Source organism: Quercus lobata, chromosome 5 (assembly GCF_001633185.2).
Source record: "Quercus lobata isolate SW786 chromosome 5, ValleyOak3.0 Primary Assembly, whole genome shotgun sequence".
NCBI lineage: Eukaryota > Viridiplantae > Streptophyta > Magnoliopsida > Fagales > Fagaceae > Quercus > Quercus lobata.
The window spans coordinates 11,802,050-11,821,253 of record NC_044908.1 but is presented as its reverse complement, the minus strand read 5'-3'; the positions used below and the strand labels follow the sequence as shown (position 1 = coordinate 11,821,253).

The 19,204-nt window shown below is 30.2% G+C and overlaps 1 protein-coding gene across 1 annotated transcript; it reads left to right on the top strand.

The window, feature by feature from the left end:
- Positions 1-2,180: 2,180 nt before the first annotated feature.
- LOC115989089 (wall-associated receptor kinase-like 10) lies at positions 2,181-13,742 on the top strand. Its single transcript, XM_031112754.1, has 3 exons — positions 2,181-3,141; positions 9,580-9,696; positions 12,421-13,742. Exons 1-3 carry the CDS (start codon positions 2,265-2,267, stop codon positions 13,611-13,613), a joined length of 2,187 nt encoding a protein of 728 aa, XP_030968614.1. The 5' UTR covers positions 2,181-2,264; the 3' UTR covers positions 13,614-13,742.
- The last annotated feature ends 5,462 nt before the right edge of the window (positions 13,743-19,204 follow it).

Sequence of the window (19,204 nt, the reverse complement as noted above, 5' to 3'; positions counted from 1 at the left end):
GATTATTAGTAGCAGCAGCATCGCCTTTGGCGAAATCGGGCAGTATAGATATATGTGGAAATGTTAGTATTCCATACTCGTTTGGAATAATAGTCAATTGTTACTTTAATGATTGGTGGGCCATGTGACAGTGATGTGCTATAGTGATAATATGCTATGGATAGTTTGTAGTGCAGTCGTGTTGTATGAATTTAAGGATATAATGAGGTCTTTTTATGGCATTTTATTGAACAATAAAAGCACCTAATTTTTTTTTTCTTAATTAATAGGTGAAAACATTATTTTGGCCTCTAAATTTTTGGGTCATAGTCAATTTAGTCCCTACATTTTGATAGCAGTCAATTTGATCCTTGTTATTTTCAACTTGTATTTAATTTGGTCATTACCATTAAGTCACTAACGGAAAATGCTTACATGGTAAACGGTGTGTACACATGGCACATTGAAGCTGACATGGCAAAATAAAATAATATTAATTTTTTTAAATAGATTTTTAAAATGCCACATCAGCATTGTATTTTTTTTTAAAGCTCAATTTAAAAAAAAAAAAAAAAATTGGTTTCTAAATTTAAAGAAAGATTTAAAAAAACTAGCTCCCATGAAAAAAATTAGCAACTAACAACAATACAACATTACAAATTTTTCTTACATTTTCTCGTACTTTATTGACAATCAAATACAAAAACACTTTCTTGATTTTTCTATCTTAAAACCTTCAATTCATAAATACATTCTACAACATTTCACCTCCGTACAATTGAGAAACATCTGGATCAAAAAAAGCTAATAAGAAATTGAAATTTTAAACACACAAAATCTAGTAAATTTTCATTTGCTAGCAATGACTCTCGGTAACCAAACTTGGAAGGAAGAAAAACGCTGATGGAGAAAGTTGGTTTCATTCTAATTGTTATTTGTTTCTACAAATGAAACAAAAATTGAAACAAGATTTTTGATTCTTATTTGTTACAAATATGAGATGCGTTTCCCTTGAAAAGGAACCCAGTCAATGCTCTCCATGGAAATCAATTCTTAATGGAAGTACCAAAATATACCCCGTTGAACCAAGGCAAAAGTCAAGATCATCAATCATTAGTTTTGAAGAAGATACACATGAAACTATCCAAACCTCACTCAATGCCCCTACCCATAACCATGACCAATCCATGAATGTATCACCTAATATTTTGGAATTAAGATCTAACGTACAACCATCATTGCACGAATTGGACCATCCTCAAAACAACCCAAAAAAACCCAGTCTCAGCTAAACTATGAAGCCCCCCACCCCATGTACCCAACCAAGCCACCATTAACACAAGAACCAAGAGCAAGAGAGAGATAGTGTCATGTCGGCCTTGGCCTCGGCCATGGAGCCAAGAGCAAAAAGGTCTTAAGGAGGGGAACCATTATCAAAGGCGGTAGTGGCAAGGGGCGGTGGCAGTGACCGAGATGGAGGAACCCAACTAAAAGCTTGATGTCATCTAAGGAGGAGCTGAGGAAGTTCGGTCAATGTGGGTATAGAGATTGTTGACTATGGTTTGTGGGTTAGGGTTTGGGGATGAGACTATGGGTATTGAGATTGGTTTTGCAATTTTTTTTGTTGAGGATCTTGTTCTTGATGTTAGGTATTGGATTTGGGGCTGAGATTTTTTTTTAATCTTTTCCTTCTTTCTTTAAAATTGATTAATAAAAAAATTGTTTTTATTTTTAAATTTAAATGCTGACATGGCATTTTAAAAATCTATTTAAAAAACTTAATATCATTTTATTTTTCCACATTAGCTTCAATGTGCCATGTGTAGATGCCATTTGCCATATAAGCATTTTTCATTTGTGACTTCATAGTAGAGATCAAATTAACTACAAGTTGAAAATAACAAGGACCAAATTGACTGCTATCAAAATATAGGGACTAAATTGACTGTGACCTCAAAATGTAGGGACCAAAATAGTGTTTTCACCTAATTAATATATACGTGTGTGTGAATTATATACAAGTAGGGCCTTCTTTTATTTGGGAGTGTTAGACGTTGCATCAATTGCTTTCACAGCCACCTGTTGTCTATTTTATGGCAGCTTAACATTTAACTCTGAAGAAAATTCCATGGACAACAATTTTGGCTTGCAAGTTGGAATATTATTACGGCATTGTTTCTGTCCACTTATTAAGTCCAAGTTGGAATATCTTGTGTAGCTGTACTTCTCTTGTAACGCTGGGTATATATGGTTTGCTTTGTTGGATTGCAAGAGACGGAAATTAAATGGGTGTGCAATTTGCAATGCGTATTACTTTCTTACTTCTTCTGAGCTATGGATTATCAGAAGCAGCAGCGCCACCTATGGCGAAACCGGGCTGTACATATTTATGTGGAAATGTTAGTATTCCATACCCGTTTGGAATAAGAGCCGATTGTTACTTTAACGACTGGTTCAAAATCAATTGTAGTACTGGAAATGACAGCTTGGTTAGAGCCTTCCTTCCCAGCATAGACATGGAGGTGCTGGAAATCAAATTTCCAGATCCGAATAATGATGATGATTCTTTTTCTTCTCTTGAGCTAGGAATCGTTCGAGTCAAGATGCCAATTATTATTTCTTCGAATTGCACAAGTACGGGTCCGAGCAATGGTGGTGTGAATATGAAAGGGGGTCCTTTTTACTTCTCATCCTATCGGAATAAATTTATTTCGGTTGATTGCAACAATATGGCCGTGATGACCGGTATTGATCCTATGCTGGTTGGTTGCAATTCGGATTGCAATAGTGAACCCAAGATAGACAAGGAAGCTAACTGTTCTGGCTTCAACTGCTGCCAGACCACAGTCCCTTCTGGGATTCAAGTATTTAATGTATCTTTCAAAAGTAAAGATGAGAAAAATAATGGCAGCGAAAAATGCAAATATGCATTCCTAGCAGAAAAGGAATGGTTTGACTCAGACATAACAAATCTCTCTTACGAAATGCTGCTTTTGGAACGTGTTCCCGTGGTGCTGGATTGGACAGTGTCTAACTTTACTGACATAAATTTCACCAAGGCAGATAGACGGAAAGTACGTCGGGGCTCTACAGATTACGGGGCCGTGTATTATTGCGGTTATGGATACGAAGGAAATCCATATCTTAACACGGGATGTCGAGGTAAACTTCAATTACCAACCGCTTTAATTTTCCCATAGTTTTTAAGTTACATGCCTAATTTAACTCATAGATCACTCTTGAGGTCTACGTTCATCTCTGTATATATCAGTGCTTAGATCTTAACATAGTTCCACAATAAACCGAAAACAAAATTTTGATTTGAATGAATCAAACAAAAAAGAAAAGAAAAAAAGAATCTGGCCCAGCGAGCATAGCTCTTTCAAAATACAAGGCTACTACAAGCAACAAGATAGTTTTAATAAATTCACAATATCACAATCTTTCTTAATTTTTTTTTAAAGGCACAATATCACAATCTTATCAACAACAAAAAATTACAATAAAAAAATTAAGGAAAAAAAAAAAACTCAAATACCTCTTAATCGTCCAAATAATAACAAAAACTAATCATTTTATAAACTAACCAGGTCAAACGGGTTCATATATTGAACATGAATACGACCCATTTATAAATGGATCAGTCATGTCGATTTGAATATGATCCGAATTTATTTAGCCTCAACTCATAACTTGTTTTTAAAAGGGTTAATCATGTCGAGTTTGTGAGTCGTGTCATATTTTGCAACCCCTACTTCAATCTACCATGTGTTCAATTGAAGTTTCTCTTTGTTAGTAAAGTACTAAAGTTACCAAGGACAAAGTAGCTTTTTTGATAAAAGGGTCTAGTTAATGTACCTCTTAGGACATGCATTAATCATATATTTTAGGAAATTTTTATGAAAAATTGAAAAAATTGTCAAAAAATTTAATCACTTCTTTACTTTCATCTAAAAAAAAATTTCAAAAATGATTTACTAACACATGCCTTGAAAGTATACATTAATAAAACTCATGATAAAATTGTTAATTATATTATTATTTTATTAATTGTTGGAGCTTGGAAGTGATGAGTCAGTGGGTGTAGTTCAATCAGAAATTAAAAGTCAGTACGTGTATTCTGTAGTGGAGCAGTACTAACTACTAATAAAATAAGATTGTTAACATCAATAGTCTCCAAATTTATTTTTATATTTTTTACTTTATTAGTTATTTACTTATCTTTGATAGCAATAGTTTGGTATTAGCATATAAAAAAAAAAAAAAAAAAGGTTTGGTAATATATTAATAAATGAGGGAAATGTTAAAAAATGTCCTAAAAACATTTGTTAGTAAACCATTTTAAATAGGAAAAGAAAAAAAGTAATTAATGTTTTGACAGTTTTTTTTTTTTTCCCATAAAGGTGAAGTCAAAACTTTGTTGAAATGATTTATTAACAATTGTCTTAAGAACGCCTGTTAACATGACCTTAATAATAATAATAATAATAATTCTTGACTTTGTCACAGTGCGTATTATATGTAAGTTACACGTATATATGTATATACGTATTTATTAATAAAATCTCATTTACCATAAAAAATTATTTTAAAAAATACACTTTGTTTATAACTATACGTATTAAATATGTATTAAACATCTCATTTATTATACTTATACAAAATAGTTTAACTTATTTCCTCAAAAAAAATAGTTTAATTTAAATAAATTTAAATACTTTTTGTCAAAGTATAAATTCTTATTTTGTTAAGATGTTTCATTATATATAACAATTAAATTATCAAAATTAATATTTTTAATTCCATGTTTCATAATTTATATTAACCGTTAGCATCTTCATTTTGAAGCCAAAAAAAAAAAAATGTTTGCATTTTCATGTTTTATTATAATCTTGAATTTTTTTCATCTAATAATGTTTTCCTAATTTGAATTATTAGATCTTATTGCCATGTATAATCTATTTAATGGATTTAAAATAAATAAAAAATAAAATCATTTAAAATTATAATAACATGAGATAATAATTAAGGAAAATGTTTTTCTTCAAATTTCCCGTATATCTTTTTATTAGATGTGAAATTTGAATATCTAACCTTTGGATTACATGTTCTTATTATATTCTCTATGCTTTAATAATTTTAAGAAAATCAAAGATCAATAGTTATATCATTAATCATCAAATGTTTAAATTTCAAGTTTTTAAGTCTAAAATTATGAGTAAAAAAATAAGTTTATTGATCGAATAGTAAATAACATCTGATTTGAACGAAATATAATATGTGTGTTAAGAACATAAAGAGCATGCAATCTAACAGTTAGATTTTCAAATTTCACATCCAATAAAGGATATAGTAGGAGTTTAAAGAGTTTAAAAACCTTCTCTCCAAACTAGTTTGGAGAAAACCTTGTTCAAATAATAAATAATTTCTTTTTGATAAAATAAGTGCAGGAAAGAATAAGGAAACATTGTCTCCTTCTTTATATATATATATGTGTGTGTGTGTGTGTGTGTGTGTGTTTGTATATGTTTGTGTGTGTGTATGTATGTATGTATGTATGTAACAAGTAATATGGCAAGTAGGCTATTATATTGAAATATAATAAAATGAATAACTTAACATATATAACCTAGTTCCAAAATTTTCATTCAAATTTGTAGTGTACTCAATTTTTGTAATTATCAATTTGACAAAATTTTGTATTTATTTATTTAGTGTACTAGATGTATATATATCAAATAGTTAGCATATTTAATAATTACTTTATTACAGTATGATGCCAGAACCTTTTTTAAAAAAAAAAAAAAAAACAGAAGTACAGTTTTCTATAATTGGTATGTATTTTTATCTTTCACAACAAAACTTTAAACATTTTCATCAAAAAAATAAAAATAATAAAACAATACTTTAAACATATGCCTTACTATACTCCCACAAAAATAATCGAATTTAATCAATTTTCGTCACCTATATCCTTAAGAATAAAATTTAGTGCCCATTTGTAATGGCATGTGTTTGGTAAAGCTGTAAATGAATCAAGTTGTTCATCAACAACTCAAGCTTGACTCAAGAAAAATCATTGTTTATGTATGTTTATTTTAGCAAATGATTCAAATTTCAAACTCAATTTTAGATTTGACTATATTTTAAATGAGTCAATCTCAAACATAATAATATTAATATATATGTGAACAAACTTGTGAATATTTGACTTGATTTAGGTAATATAATACTATTTGTTTATATGTATACATTTATAAAAATATATTTATATAAACTTTATATTGGATTGTGTGAGTTAGTAAATAAATTCATAAAATTTCAATGTATTACTAATTAATTGATAAGGTATAAATATCCAATTTTGTAATAAAATTATATAATTTTTGACAATATAAGGTTGATAAATCTATTTTTTATAAGTTCATAAACAAAAATCATTCTCTATAATAAACTGAAATTATATAACTTCAACCCTTTTTAGTTATAAATTACTAGCATAAGTTTACTACAGGGTGAAAAATTTTAGTTGCGAAGTTAAATAAATATGAAAAATAAAAATTAAATTTACTAAACCCTGAGGTTGAACTTTGAAAATGACCTTTTCCTAAGGTTCCCCCCACGTCCAACTACAACTCCGTCCCTGCATAATAATATATATGTGAACAAGCTTATGAATATTTGACTTGATTTAAGTAATATAATTTTTTTTTTTATATGTATACATATATAAATTCATAAAATTTCAAAGTATTACTAATTTATTGATAAGATATAAATATCACATTTCGTAATAAAATTATATAATTTTTAACATTTCAATGTTGGTAAATCTACTTCTTATAAGTTCATAAACAAAAACCATTCTCTATAATAAACTGAAATTATATAACTTCAACCCTTTTTAGTTATAAATTACTAGCATAAATTTATTACAAGATGAAAAATTTTAGTTGCGAAGTTAACTCTATATAAAAAATAAAAATGAACCAATTCAATTATTCAGGAACAAGCTTGAGTCTGTTTAACAATAAAATAAACTAAACTTGAATATGTAATATAGTTTGACAATGAGACACAATTGTTGTGCAACAAAAGAAGCTTTAACATTAATTATTATAAATTGAGGCTAGCAAAAACACATGCACATGAACAAGAAAATAAAACATCCACACAAGATAGGAATATTAATGTGGTTTAGCCAACTACATGCCTACATTCACAGGCAACACCAACCAACAATATCTAATATCAACCATATGCATTACAACAACATTAATCAACAAACACACACACACATACACAAAAACTCACAAATCTCACAAATACACAAACAAAACCTCTTACAAACTCAAACTCGCAATCTGAAATCCCCAATACAACCAAAATTCTCTCCCACACATAACAAACAAACTCTCAATACATAACAGAGAGTAATCTTTCAACCTCATAATCTACCAAACTATTATGAAAAAAAAAAATTCTACCAAACTATTCTCCAAAGAAACCCAATCATGTTTTTCTAGGAGACTTTCTCATCTCCCCACATGGAAGGAACCTTAGGAAAAAGCCATCAAACCCTTTGCAAAAGCATATATTTATAAGACTTCAATCTTATTCCTTAATGGACAAGAAATTCCCAACTACTTCTTTATCAAGAAAACTCAAATTAAAACTAATTAGGAATATGAGGCAATATTCAACAAATTGAATGAACAATCCTAAACTTTAACACTCGGTAAATCTTAGCTTGACTTTACAACACTAATTACTAGCAACACAATCTTAAAATGTCAATTTTTTTTTTTTTTTTTTTTGGAGAAACAAAATATCAAATATGTTAATTGCATCTTTAAATATTTATACTTTACTTCTAATGTAAAAAATTTCATAAACTTTACATTTCCCATTATATGTAATAATCTAATATATAATAGGATAAAATGCAAATTTCCAATTATATGTAATAATTTTCCTATATAATCAAAAATGCTAAATCTAAATTTGACCAAAATTCATTTCAATCCTCTAACTTTACCTTTTTTTTTTCTTTTTTTTTTTTCGATTAAGTCCTCTAAATTTCAAATTTATTTAATTTAAGCATTCTTTCATTTCTCAGTCCAAATTTTTCCATTAACTTCATTTCTTGAATTATAAATTCCAAATTGTTTTTTTAAAACTATTCATAAAAGTGGATTCATCCAAAAAATGTCAAAAGTAAAAATTTAGCCAAAATTTTCTATAACTTCTCACCAACCAAACAAAACCAAATTATTTGATCCACAAAAATTCAATTTTTATTTTTTTTTTATTTTTTTTTTTGAGAAAGTTAAAAACTTCTAAATCAACAAACAACTCACAATCCATATTAACTATCGCATTTATACAAACCTACCACATCTCAAGGGTAGTTGTTGTAATTTACCCCTCTTTTAGTTCTTTATTTAAACCTCTAGGTGTCTTAGCCTCTTAGGCCCTTGCTTAAGTAACATTTTCATTCTACCACCAAGCTTGAAAACTAAAGCAATTATGAGTTGATCGCCATTCACTTATGATTGGCTCAGACCACCTTTTAGTTTTTATTTTTAGTTTTTGATTGAGCCATAATGTTCACTTGGTGGTTTCTGTTTAAGTTTGTTGTCTGCTTATGTTTTCCCCTTGTTGGAGTAAGTATAGTAGCAAAACCATGAATTTTTGTTTGGATGGCCGAGTTGTGATACTAACATTTTAGTCATGATAATCTTGAGGGTTCCAAAAAGTAGCAAATCAAATGTTATTTTTTGAAATCTCAGGATTTAATTTGTTACTTTTGAAACTATAGGGTATACTTTCTTCCTTTTTAAAATTCCAACATTAAATTTATTAGTTGTGAAATTACATGGTCCAATTTGTTACACCTCTTAACTTATATGATGCAAAACATATTTTTTCAAGAGCACCATTGCACTAACTCAAATATTTGGAGAGCCAACTCCAATTTTTATAAGCTAAATCTTCAAAATGCTCAATATTTTACATACTATGCCTCCATTTGGGATGTGCATTTTGCGTGTTTCCCAAAGGAAGCGTTTTTTTATGTGAGTCCTGTGCACCATTCATGAGACTCACAAGTACCTTCATTCAGCAACTTAAAAAAAAAAAAACTGGATCACATGATACTATTCACACATTTAAAAATTATTTTACTATAGTATTTTCATTTTTTTGTTTTCAACAATAAGCGATATCTAAACAGACCCTATAAAAGGATTTTTACCTTGCCCCGGGGGTGAGTGGTTCCGACCCTGAGTAAGGATGCTTAAGAACCAAGACAATGATAGTAATAAAGCTGTTTCAGATTTATTAATCACCTTGGATTTAACCCAAATCAATCTTGAAGAACGTCTGATGCTTAGAACCTTTGAAACCTCTTTTGCCTATATGAGTGAGCGCCGAAGTGTCCAAAATTTTAATGAATTTATTAATTTTTCTATCAAAATTCCATTAGATATCATATAGATGAATGCAAAGATATGTATGTTGTATCAAAATTCCATTAGTACCAAATGCACACAAAAATTAATGAATTTATAAATTTGCATGTTATTCTGTTCCTGTCAGATATAAATGAATGCGAGAAAGACAATAATGGATGTCTCAACAAGTCAGCTTGTGTGAATATGGAAGGCAGTTACAATTGCGACGGGCGAAAGACTCGAACAAAGATAGCCATTATAGGTATGTCTGTATGCTCATTAAATTTGGAAAATGAAAAAAAGTAAAAAATAATAAGATCATGGTTATGTGACAAAGAGGTGCTGAAACGTGCTGTAGCACATGGTCCGTTACATCTACCGCTATCAATTGTGCAAAAATATTTGAAAATGATAAATTTAATCATTTAATACTTTATGTTCTAATATAATGATAGGTTACTGACTATTCCAAAAACCTAAACTGTATAAAAAAAAAATCATAAATTTAATCTTTTAACAACATAATTCTAACAAATATAGTGTTTATAATTCTAATTATCATTTAATTCTCTTAGAAGTATTTTGTGTTTCATCCTAGGGAAAATGCATTCCATCTTACCTCTCCTTTTTACTTGGAAAATAAATTTTTACTTTTAGGCTGTGTTTTTTTTTTTTGGTGTAAAAAGAATACGAAAAATATTTTACACTATGATGAGTGTTTGGGTTGGCCAAAAAACTCAATCAAATGAAAAATCCTTTCCATTGACTGTAAAATATCAACCCTTGAGATGTAAAATAAATTACACTTCTAATTTACCTTCAAACCATTTACACCCACTTTCCTCTTCTACCCGAACCAAGAGAGAGAGAGAGAGAAGAGAGGAGAACACTTACAATGGAGCATGGAGAGAGTAGGAGCCATTGGAAAATGGATCGGACCATTGTGTCGACCCAGTGAACAACCCACCCCGAAGCCCATGGAACCACCGTGAGCAACCTACCCTTGAGTCGATTTAACCATCGTGTGAACAATCCAGTCCTAGATCGAACTACCGTGGGCAACCCACACCTACATCAAGCCGTAACTTTTAGATCAACCCACCGTGTCCATGTTGCCACTACTGTCACCACTACCAAGTCACCTATGAACCGATCTCTCTCTCTCTCTCTCTCTCTCTCTCTCTCTCTCTCTCTCATGTGATTTTGATTTTTGTTTCATTTTGTGTTTATATATTGAGATTTTCTATAATAATATTTGTTTGGATCCTGAGAAAATGTGTTTTCTAGAGTATTTTCAAGAATACAGCCAAACACCATAAAATAGTTTCCAAAGCATTTTTTGGAATGCAACCAAACACATGAAAATTTTTTCCTTTTTGAAAAATATTTTCACCTAAAAATATTTTACACTTGGAAAATATTTTACATATTGCCAAATGCAACCTTAGTTTATTGGTTTTTCTTCACTCAATAGATCATGACAGGCCGGGAATGACTTGATCCTTCCTTTCCGAGCTATATCATGGAAACAACTTTTTTAAAATATATATATATATATATATATATATATATATTTCATACATTTTACTTTACTAAATGAAGCGCATAAAAAGTCAATTAGCTTTTAATTTTTGTGCTCTAGGCAGTCTATCACCAAAAGATACGATCATACCTCGTATAACTTGATAGTTTTAGACTATTATTAGCTGAATTGCATTACTCAGTACTCTTCTATATTTTATTATTTTTCCACAAAGATTAAAAATCTATCTAGAAAAGATAAGGACAAAGCTTAGATACAGTACCTTAGGTGTTGTTTCTTAGGTTTCTTTTTTAAGATTCAGTCATGTGATTACTTAACTAAAAAATACACTTTCATCCTATGTTCAAAAATTCATATGGCAGAATCTTAAAAGGGAAACCTAAGGAATAACACCTAAATATTGTATTTAAGTCTTGCCCAAAAGATAAATATTCTCTCTAAAGTGGTACACTTCACTATTAAGAGAGGACAACCTCATCTTTTTCCTTCATTATTCACGAGTAAGGGCCTAAGAGATTAGAACTTTTGCCACAACTTGCTTAGGACTATAACTTTTGCCACAACTTATTTATGTGACAAATCGTAAGTTGTAGAGTTGTAGACCCACCACTTTTACTCTACTACTCACAATTTTTCACATGAGTAAGTTATGGCAAAAGTTGTGTTCCTAGTATTTTCTATATATTAAATATTGGAAGAAAGTAAAGGAGAAATGAGTGAAGGACTTTGGTTAACCCCAAGAAATAGTGAAGGCTGATTTTAGTGATGAGCACTAGCATTCAATGGTTTGGCTTACCTCAAGTAATTTTTTAGCTGGATATTTTTTTTTTCTTAATCAGAAATTGCCACACCACTCATTAAATAAACAAAAGGTGGAGCTTAAAACATACTATCACATCATTTTATTTCAAGGAGAAACTAACTGAATGTCTAGTGACGGTAAGCCAAACTAGGATACAAATATTTTGTTTTTTAGAAAATAGTTTTGTAAGACTTTTTCAATTAGGTGTTTAAGCTCATTTAAGGCAGAACTGCCCACTGCCCAGGGACACGTTGTAAAATTAAATAAGAGAGACATTTTTGTTGGCGAAATAATATCCCAAGCTCAAGTCCTTGTCATTTAATAAAAACACAGTACACCATTAAAATGTTACCTGAAAATTCAAGTACCTAATAGTAAATTTCCTTTTTCCTAAGAAATTAATTAGAAGCTAACACTTATTTAGGCGGTGCATATTGTGAGAACATATTAATGTAAAAAAAAAAAAAAAAAAAAAACTAAAGTTAGTAACCTAGAATGGGAAAGAAGTTTCTAATTTATCGTAATTATGTTCAAATCCATTTTACACTTATAAATATTTTTATATAATCCTGATATTTCTAACCTAAAAAAATTTATTATGTTGATGTGATATTTCTTTTTTATTTTCTTGATGTATGCAGTTATTTGTACAAGCTTTGGGGTATTGTTTCTACTCCTTGTTACTTGGTGGTTATACAAAGTGATAAAGAAAGGAAACAAAATCCAGCTCAAACAAAAATTCTTCAAAAGGAATGGTGGTTTGTTATTACAACAACAATTATTTTCAAAGGAAAACAATGTTCAAAAGGCAAAATTATTCAATTCAAAGGAGTTGGAAAATGCGACAGATCGTTTTAATGAAAACAGAATACTTGGTAAGGGTGGACAAGGTACAGTTTATAAAGGAATGTTAACTGATGGAAGAATTGTGGCAATTAAAAAGTGCAACATAGTGGATGAGGGAAATCTTGAACAATTCATTAATGAGATTATCATTCTTTCACAGATCAATCATAGAAATGTGGTTAAACTACTTGGGTGTTGTTTAGAGACAGAAGTTCCTTTGCTAGTTTATGAATTCATTCCTAACGGCACACTTTTTCAGTATCTCCACGATGAAAATGAAGATTTTCCATTACTAACATGGGATGCGCGCTTAAGAATTGCCACTGAAATTGCGGGAGCTCTATCGTACTTACACTCAGCAGCTTCACTACCCATTTACCATCGAGACATAAAATCCGCAAACATACTCCTTGATGACAAATATAGGGCAAAAGTAGCAGACTTTGGCACTTCAAGATCAGTAGCCATTGACCAAACTCATGTAACCACACTAATATATGGTACTTTTGGGTACTTGGATCCAGAATACTTTCAAACAAACCAATTTACAGAAAAAAGTGATGTTTATAGTTTTGGAGTGGTCCTTGTTGAGCTTTTAACAGGAGAAAAACCAGTTTCTTCGACAAGATCACAAGAAGGTCAGAATCTATCTACATATTTCATTCATTCATTAAAAGAGAATCGTCTTTTTGATATACTTGATACTCAATTTAGTAAGGTTGGTAATAAAGATGAAATCATGACAATTGCTAATCTTGCAAAAAGATGTTTGCACTTTAATGGAAAGAAGCGACCTACAATGACAGAAATCATGATGGAGTTGGAAGGAGTTCAAAAAAATTCGCGTGTTCAACCAAATTTTGAAGAACTTGAATATGTTGGAAATGAAGAAATGGGACCTTGGAATGACGTTTCTGTTTCAAAAAGTTCATGTTCAGAATCAGGCACCACTTCAACATCAAACGTCCTACCATTTTTATCCATTTAATCACTTTGATTAATAAATTATGTACTTATTCATTTTTGTTTCATGTGTAAACTATTATCAAATCGTGTTACTATTTTTAAACTCCTCCTAGTACAGTAGCAATAATGATATTATATCATTGTTTGGTCTTGTTTAGGTCCTTTTGGTATTGACATAGGAAATTATAATTATAATTGTTGAGTTTTGACGATAAAAAGTTTTAGTGTTTGGGGTGTTTAGCAAACTTTGGTGATAACGTGTGTGTTTGGATACCAATGAAAAATTAAAATTATTTTACTATTCAGCTTATTTTTGCTACTATTCATGGGCATCATTGCACTTTTTGGTACTATTCATGAGCCCCGTTGTACTATTTCAATTAACTTTCACTTTTATCTGCAGTATTTTCAATAATAAGTTTTTAGTTTCATCAAAATAAGCGATATTCAAATAGACCTAAAGTGTTTTAAAACTATTATCCATAGATGGAAACCAAATTGATTTAAAAAAAAAAAAAATTTCATGTGAGAAATGACAAAAAATGACATACACCCGAAATAATAGTCAGATGCTTTAAAATATCTAAATATTTGTTTGTTCAAAAAAAAAATGTTTAGGTTTTTTTAGCTCAATTGATACTTATTGATGTTTCTAATAGAGACATCTAAGGTTCAAATCCCCTTCCCCTATATATTTTTTTATTTTTTATTTGAAAAACATGCACGCGCGCACACACACACACACATATAGGGGAAAGGAGATGAGACAAGGGAATACACTTACACACCAACACTAAAATTGCATGCAACAGTTAGTGTCACAGAGTAAGTGATAAACTCTTTCTCAATATCACACCTTATCGATATGGGATGACTTGACAATACTAAGTATCTTTTTTTTCATTTTAGAAACACGCACACACGCATATAGGGGAACAGGATGAGACAAGGAAATGCACTCACATGTTAACAACAAAACTGCATGCAACAATTAGTGTCATGGAGCAAATGATAAACCCCTTCTCAATATCACACCTTATCGATGTGAGATGACTTAACAATACTGAGTATCTTTTTTTATTTGAGAAACACACACACTATAAGAAAAAAAAAAAAAAATCTTTTATATATTTGTATTGTACCTAATTAATTCAATAATGGTCAATTATTATTATCTCTCTCTCTCTCTATCTCTCTCTCTCTCTCTTAAAAATAAATGGCCATGTTGTATCTTAAAAGAAAAACCCAAAAGAATGGACAATTACGTCAATTAATTATTTTTAGTGTAAATTACAAAGTTTGTCCCCATCTTTTAATTTATATCATATTTCAATTTAATCCCTAACATTTAATATGTGTCAATTTGGTCCCTAACATTTTTAATATCGTGTTAATTTAGTCTCTTTTGTCATCCATTGGATGGAAAAAGCTAACAATGTCAAATAGAACAATAAAAAATTATTTTTCATGCCACATTAACTACCAACTAATTGTCATTTTAGTTTGTATCATATATTGCCAAATATATATTATTTCAAGCTAAGTACTTATAGAATTTGGTGCATAGAATACCTATTAGAAAGAACGAAGTATAGGTTGCCTTAATTGAAATTAGCCTCTGATTCAAAAAAAGAGTTCCTCTTATGTCGTCATGATCTGATTCACTTCCTCATGCGTGCATGTTAAACAACTCACCCTATTTTCCATCATAAAACCTAAATCAAGAATAGTCATGCATAATTGTAGGAATTAAAGTTAGGAAACCTTGACTAATATGCCTAATTCTGTTCCTCAGGTCCTATATTTAACTCCAGGCTACTATTACAAAGGTTAGACCCTTTTGTAGTGATACTCTGGTTATGTAATGTATTATGAGTCTGTTTAAAAAACTCTATATATTACTTTCATGTTTGTGTGTTCTAATAAGTATTACTGTTTTCTCAACAAAAAAAAAAAGTCATATATTATTACAATTATAGGTATACGTACAATACGTATTATAGTATCAGTTTGTATACAAATAAGAAACCTTAACTAATAGTAATAGCTTATACATATATTTTAGTAACAATATATGTCTAGGTATTAGCGTTAAAGTGGTAGGGTTGTGACTTTTTTTTCTAAAACATGTTAAAGTGACAGGTTGTGAGCGATAGAGAAAAAGATATAGTATTAGTGTTAGGTCAATGTGAAAGCAACCTTTTGCAATTTACAATTTGTTGTCTCAGTGTATAGTGAAATAAGTTATGATATAAATTGTAGTTGTAGCAAAGTTATATTTGACATGGTGCATGCATGTGAATGTTTTATAGTGAATCCTCAAGTGTAATATTTATGAGATTGTTGATAAAATTTGTAACCGTATACAATATGCATCAAAAGAAAATGAATAGTTTTGGTTTGATGGCCCAGTTATTGGAGAGCCCATTCGTATCTACTCTCTTGCATCCTAGTGACCTGATTTTGTAATTTGCATTTACCTGACGTTAATATAGTGGATGAGTTTGAGCTTTAAACGTCCATGAAAGCTCAAACAATTTTTTATTTTTTTTAAACGAACTCAACTTTCACTCATTGAAAAGATAAGGAATCATAGTATGGTGCTTACCAAGCTGGTGTAGGAGAGTCCTTCATCCAGAACATATCCTCAATTATATTCCTAGCATACCTAGCCAAAGAGTGTGCCACGGAATTAGCACCTCGTTTTACACAGCGCTAACATTCACCCAACGAAGTCCATGAGCAAGACTTCGAATATCTTCAATAATATGGCCTAACCGAGACTGGTTTACACCAGTGGAAGAGATGGATTTCATGACATTGGCTTTATCCCCTTCATTAACCAGTTCTGAAAAACCTGCATCAATTGCAAACTCCGACACTTTTCTACAGGCTAAAATTTCAGCCTCTTCACTATCTCCCACCGGTGGGCCTTTAGCCAACATAGCTGCCACCACCTCTCCATTCTCATTACGAATCATTGCACCAATTCCGGAACTATTCAAGTCCGAAAAAATTGCAGCATCAAAGTTCAACTTGAAAACTGATGCAGGAGGAGGATGCCATACATTTACATTTACACTCGTATTGATAACTGGAATTATCAGCTAATCTGGGGCTTGATGAAATTCTTCCAAATATTCCCTTGATCTTTTGTTTAGCCAACCCGGTTCCTTTAATTTCCCCCCATGTATCACAATATTCCTCTGTTTCCAAATAAACCATGCTTGAACTAAAAATAATTCAAACTCAGTTGTAGACAGTCTGCTCAGCAAGTCCTCAAATAACTGAATCACATCTTCTAGGCCTTGAATGCATTTCTGTAACCTGATAGAGCTACCAGCCCAGACATCTTGCGCTACATCACATTCCCATAAAACATGGAGCCCAGACTCCGGAGCCTTTTTACAGAGTTCACAAATACCATCCTCAATGATAAACAAATAAATAAATATAAATAAATAAAATAAAAGAAGAAGATAAGATCAGCGCTAGGCTTGGGCTTAAAGCTTATTATGATGCGGTCCAAAGAATTCAAATTTAGGTCTATTCTAAGCAAAATTTTATTAGAAGGTAGCCCAAATAAGTTAAACCAGCTGAGTCAACCATGAGGATGGTCACTTCATCGCTTTCATGGGGCTAATGCACTCTAACTCTAATGCAGTTCTTTATGAGAAAATTGGGCTTCAATTAAAAAACTAGTTGGGCTCTTAAATAAAAATAAAGATCAGCTTAAACCTTATTGAGTTTGAGATACGGTCCAAAAGATTCAAATCTGGCCTTATTTCTTATTCCAATAAGAAGGTATTTCAAATATGGCCTAATATAAAAAAAAAAAAAAAAAAATACTAATAATAAACAAAAAATACCAATAAAGTTTAGCCTAGGTCCAGTGCATTAGAGCACCGGATAAAAGTCTTTGTCTATAATACAATACAAACACGTGTCTAACTCAATTCTAGATCCTTGAGAGAATTTTTTATAGTGGTTTATATTTGTTTATTGATAAACAAATTTATCTGTAAGACATCATAGATTATGAAAAATGACTATTGAAAATGGAACTTTACCATTGTAATCATAATATAGTTTAACATTTGTTTATCTAGAAAATAGTTTAACATTTAGATTATAAAATTTTGTTAAATATTTATGAATTACACCATTAGCTTGTAAGGACCAAAATATCAACACCTTGCTAACTCATTTATCGAGTGGTTATTGGTGTTCTTACTATTTTAATTTATACTACAACTATGGAACGAGCATTTCCAGTCATATATATTGTCAAAACTAGGTTTTCCAACAAAATAGAAAATGATTTTTAACAAAATTTTTGACTTAGTGAATTAAAAAGAATATTACTACGAAGTTAAGTACAAAATCAATCATAAATAATTTTTGGAATTCAATTTTTTTTATATATATATTATAGATGAGCAAATTGAAATATATTAAAAATGGTAATTTTGTGTCTTTTGATTTATATATTGCTAATATTGAAAATGGGCCAATTTGATCTTTTATGTATTTATTTATTTTGACTTTCAGTATATTATTTTTATTCTTGATAGAAAAAAAAAATTATTCATGTTTTGTTTATGAGAATACGAGAAGTGAATGGTCATCTCTTATCCTTCTTTGGATGTCTAAAGATTAAGATGGAAAGGTGAAAGAATGATAAGAGGACATCATATAAATTGGTAATTATGAAATAAGATCCTCTCTAATTGAATCCATCAATTTGCTCCAATTTTTATTTGGATCTAAGATACTTGACATTTAAAAATCAAATTTACACTATATGTCCCACATATGACTAAAAATGGGAGAGAATTGGAGGAAATCATTTTCTGGAAATTACCTCTTATTTGTTCAATTCAAAGAAATGGATATATAAACTAAAATTTATTTTAAAAAATGTTCAATAATTTTCTTTTCTTGATTATGATGTAGAAAGATTGTAAGAGTTTGTGTCAAAAAAGAAAAGAAATGCCAATAATACGACTATGTCCCAAACTTAAACAAAAATTCTGGTACTTTTAAAAGACTATGGTTTCGATACATGTAGCCACGTAGGCAAGATTTAAGAGACATTTGGGAAAGTCGCCCTAGAAAAGAATAGCTTGAAAATTGAGTGGTATGAAAATGAGAAAGGAATAAATTTTTTGTTTTTTTTAAAAAAGAGAATTTCAACATATGGCATCCACTCCTGATGGTAGCTCTTTATCATCAGACCAAGACACCAATCGGTTTTTTGGTGTTAGCGGGAATTGAACCCCATATCTTTTATTCAACCATCAGAAGACTTTACTAATTGAACAAACTGGAATCCACAAACAAAGTTTTTTCTTTCTAACTTGAGAGTTGAGGCTAAGAATTTACTTTAAAAAGTGCACTATTTAATAACCAATAACAAATCTTAACCTACCTGCAATATTGATCCCAAAAGCCAATTGTACAAATGTGAATTGTGTTACAGCAAAGAAAAAAAAAATTAAATTTGCATTTTACTTTAAAGAAAAAATCTTTAAAAATGAAAATTAAATGTTACATATATATTGTCACAGCAGTGAGTTTTTTTTTTTTTTTTTTTTTTTTTAATTCAATGAT

Bases quoted from the DNA above. Each gene is read 5' to 3' on its own strand.
- LOC115989089 (XM_031112754.1), top strand. From the start codon at position 2,265: ATGGGTGTGCAATTTGCAATGCGTATTACTTTCTTACTTCTTCTGAGC. The intron at 3,142-9,579 runs GTAAACTTCAAT...TGTTCCTGTCAG, and splicing joins TCTTAACACGGGATGTCGAG to ATATAAATGAATGCGAGAAA. The intron at 9,697-12,420 runs GTATGTCTGTAT...TGATGTATGCAG, and splicing joins AACAAAGATAGCCATTATAG to TTATTTGTACAAGCTTTGGG.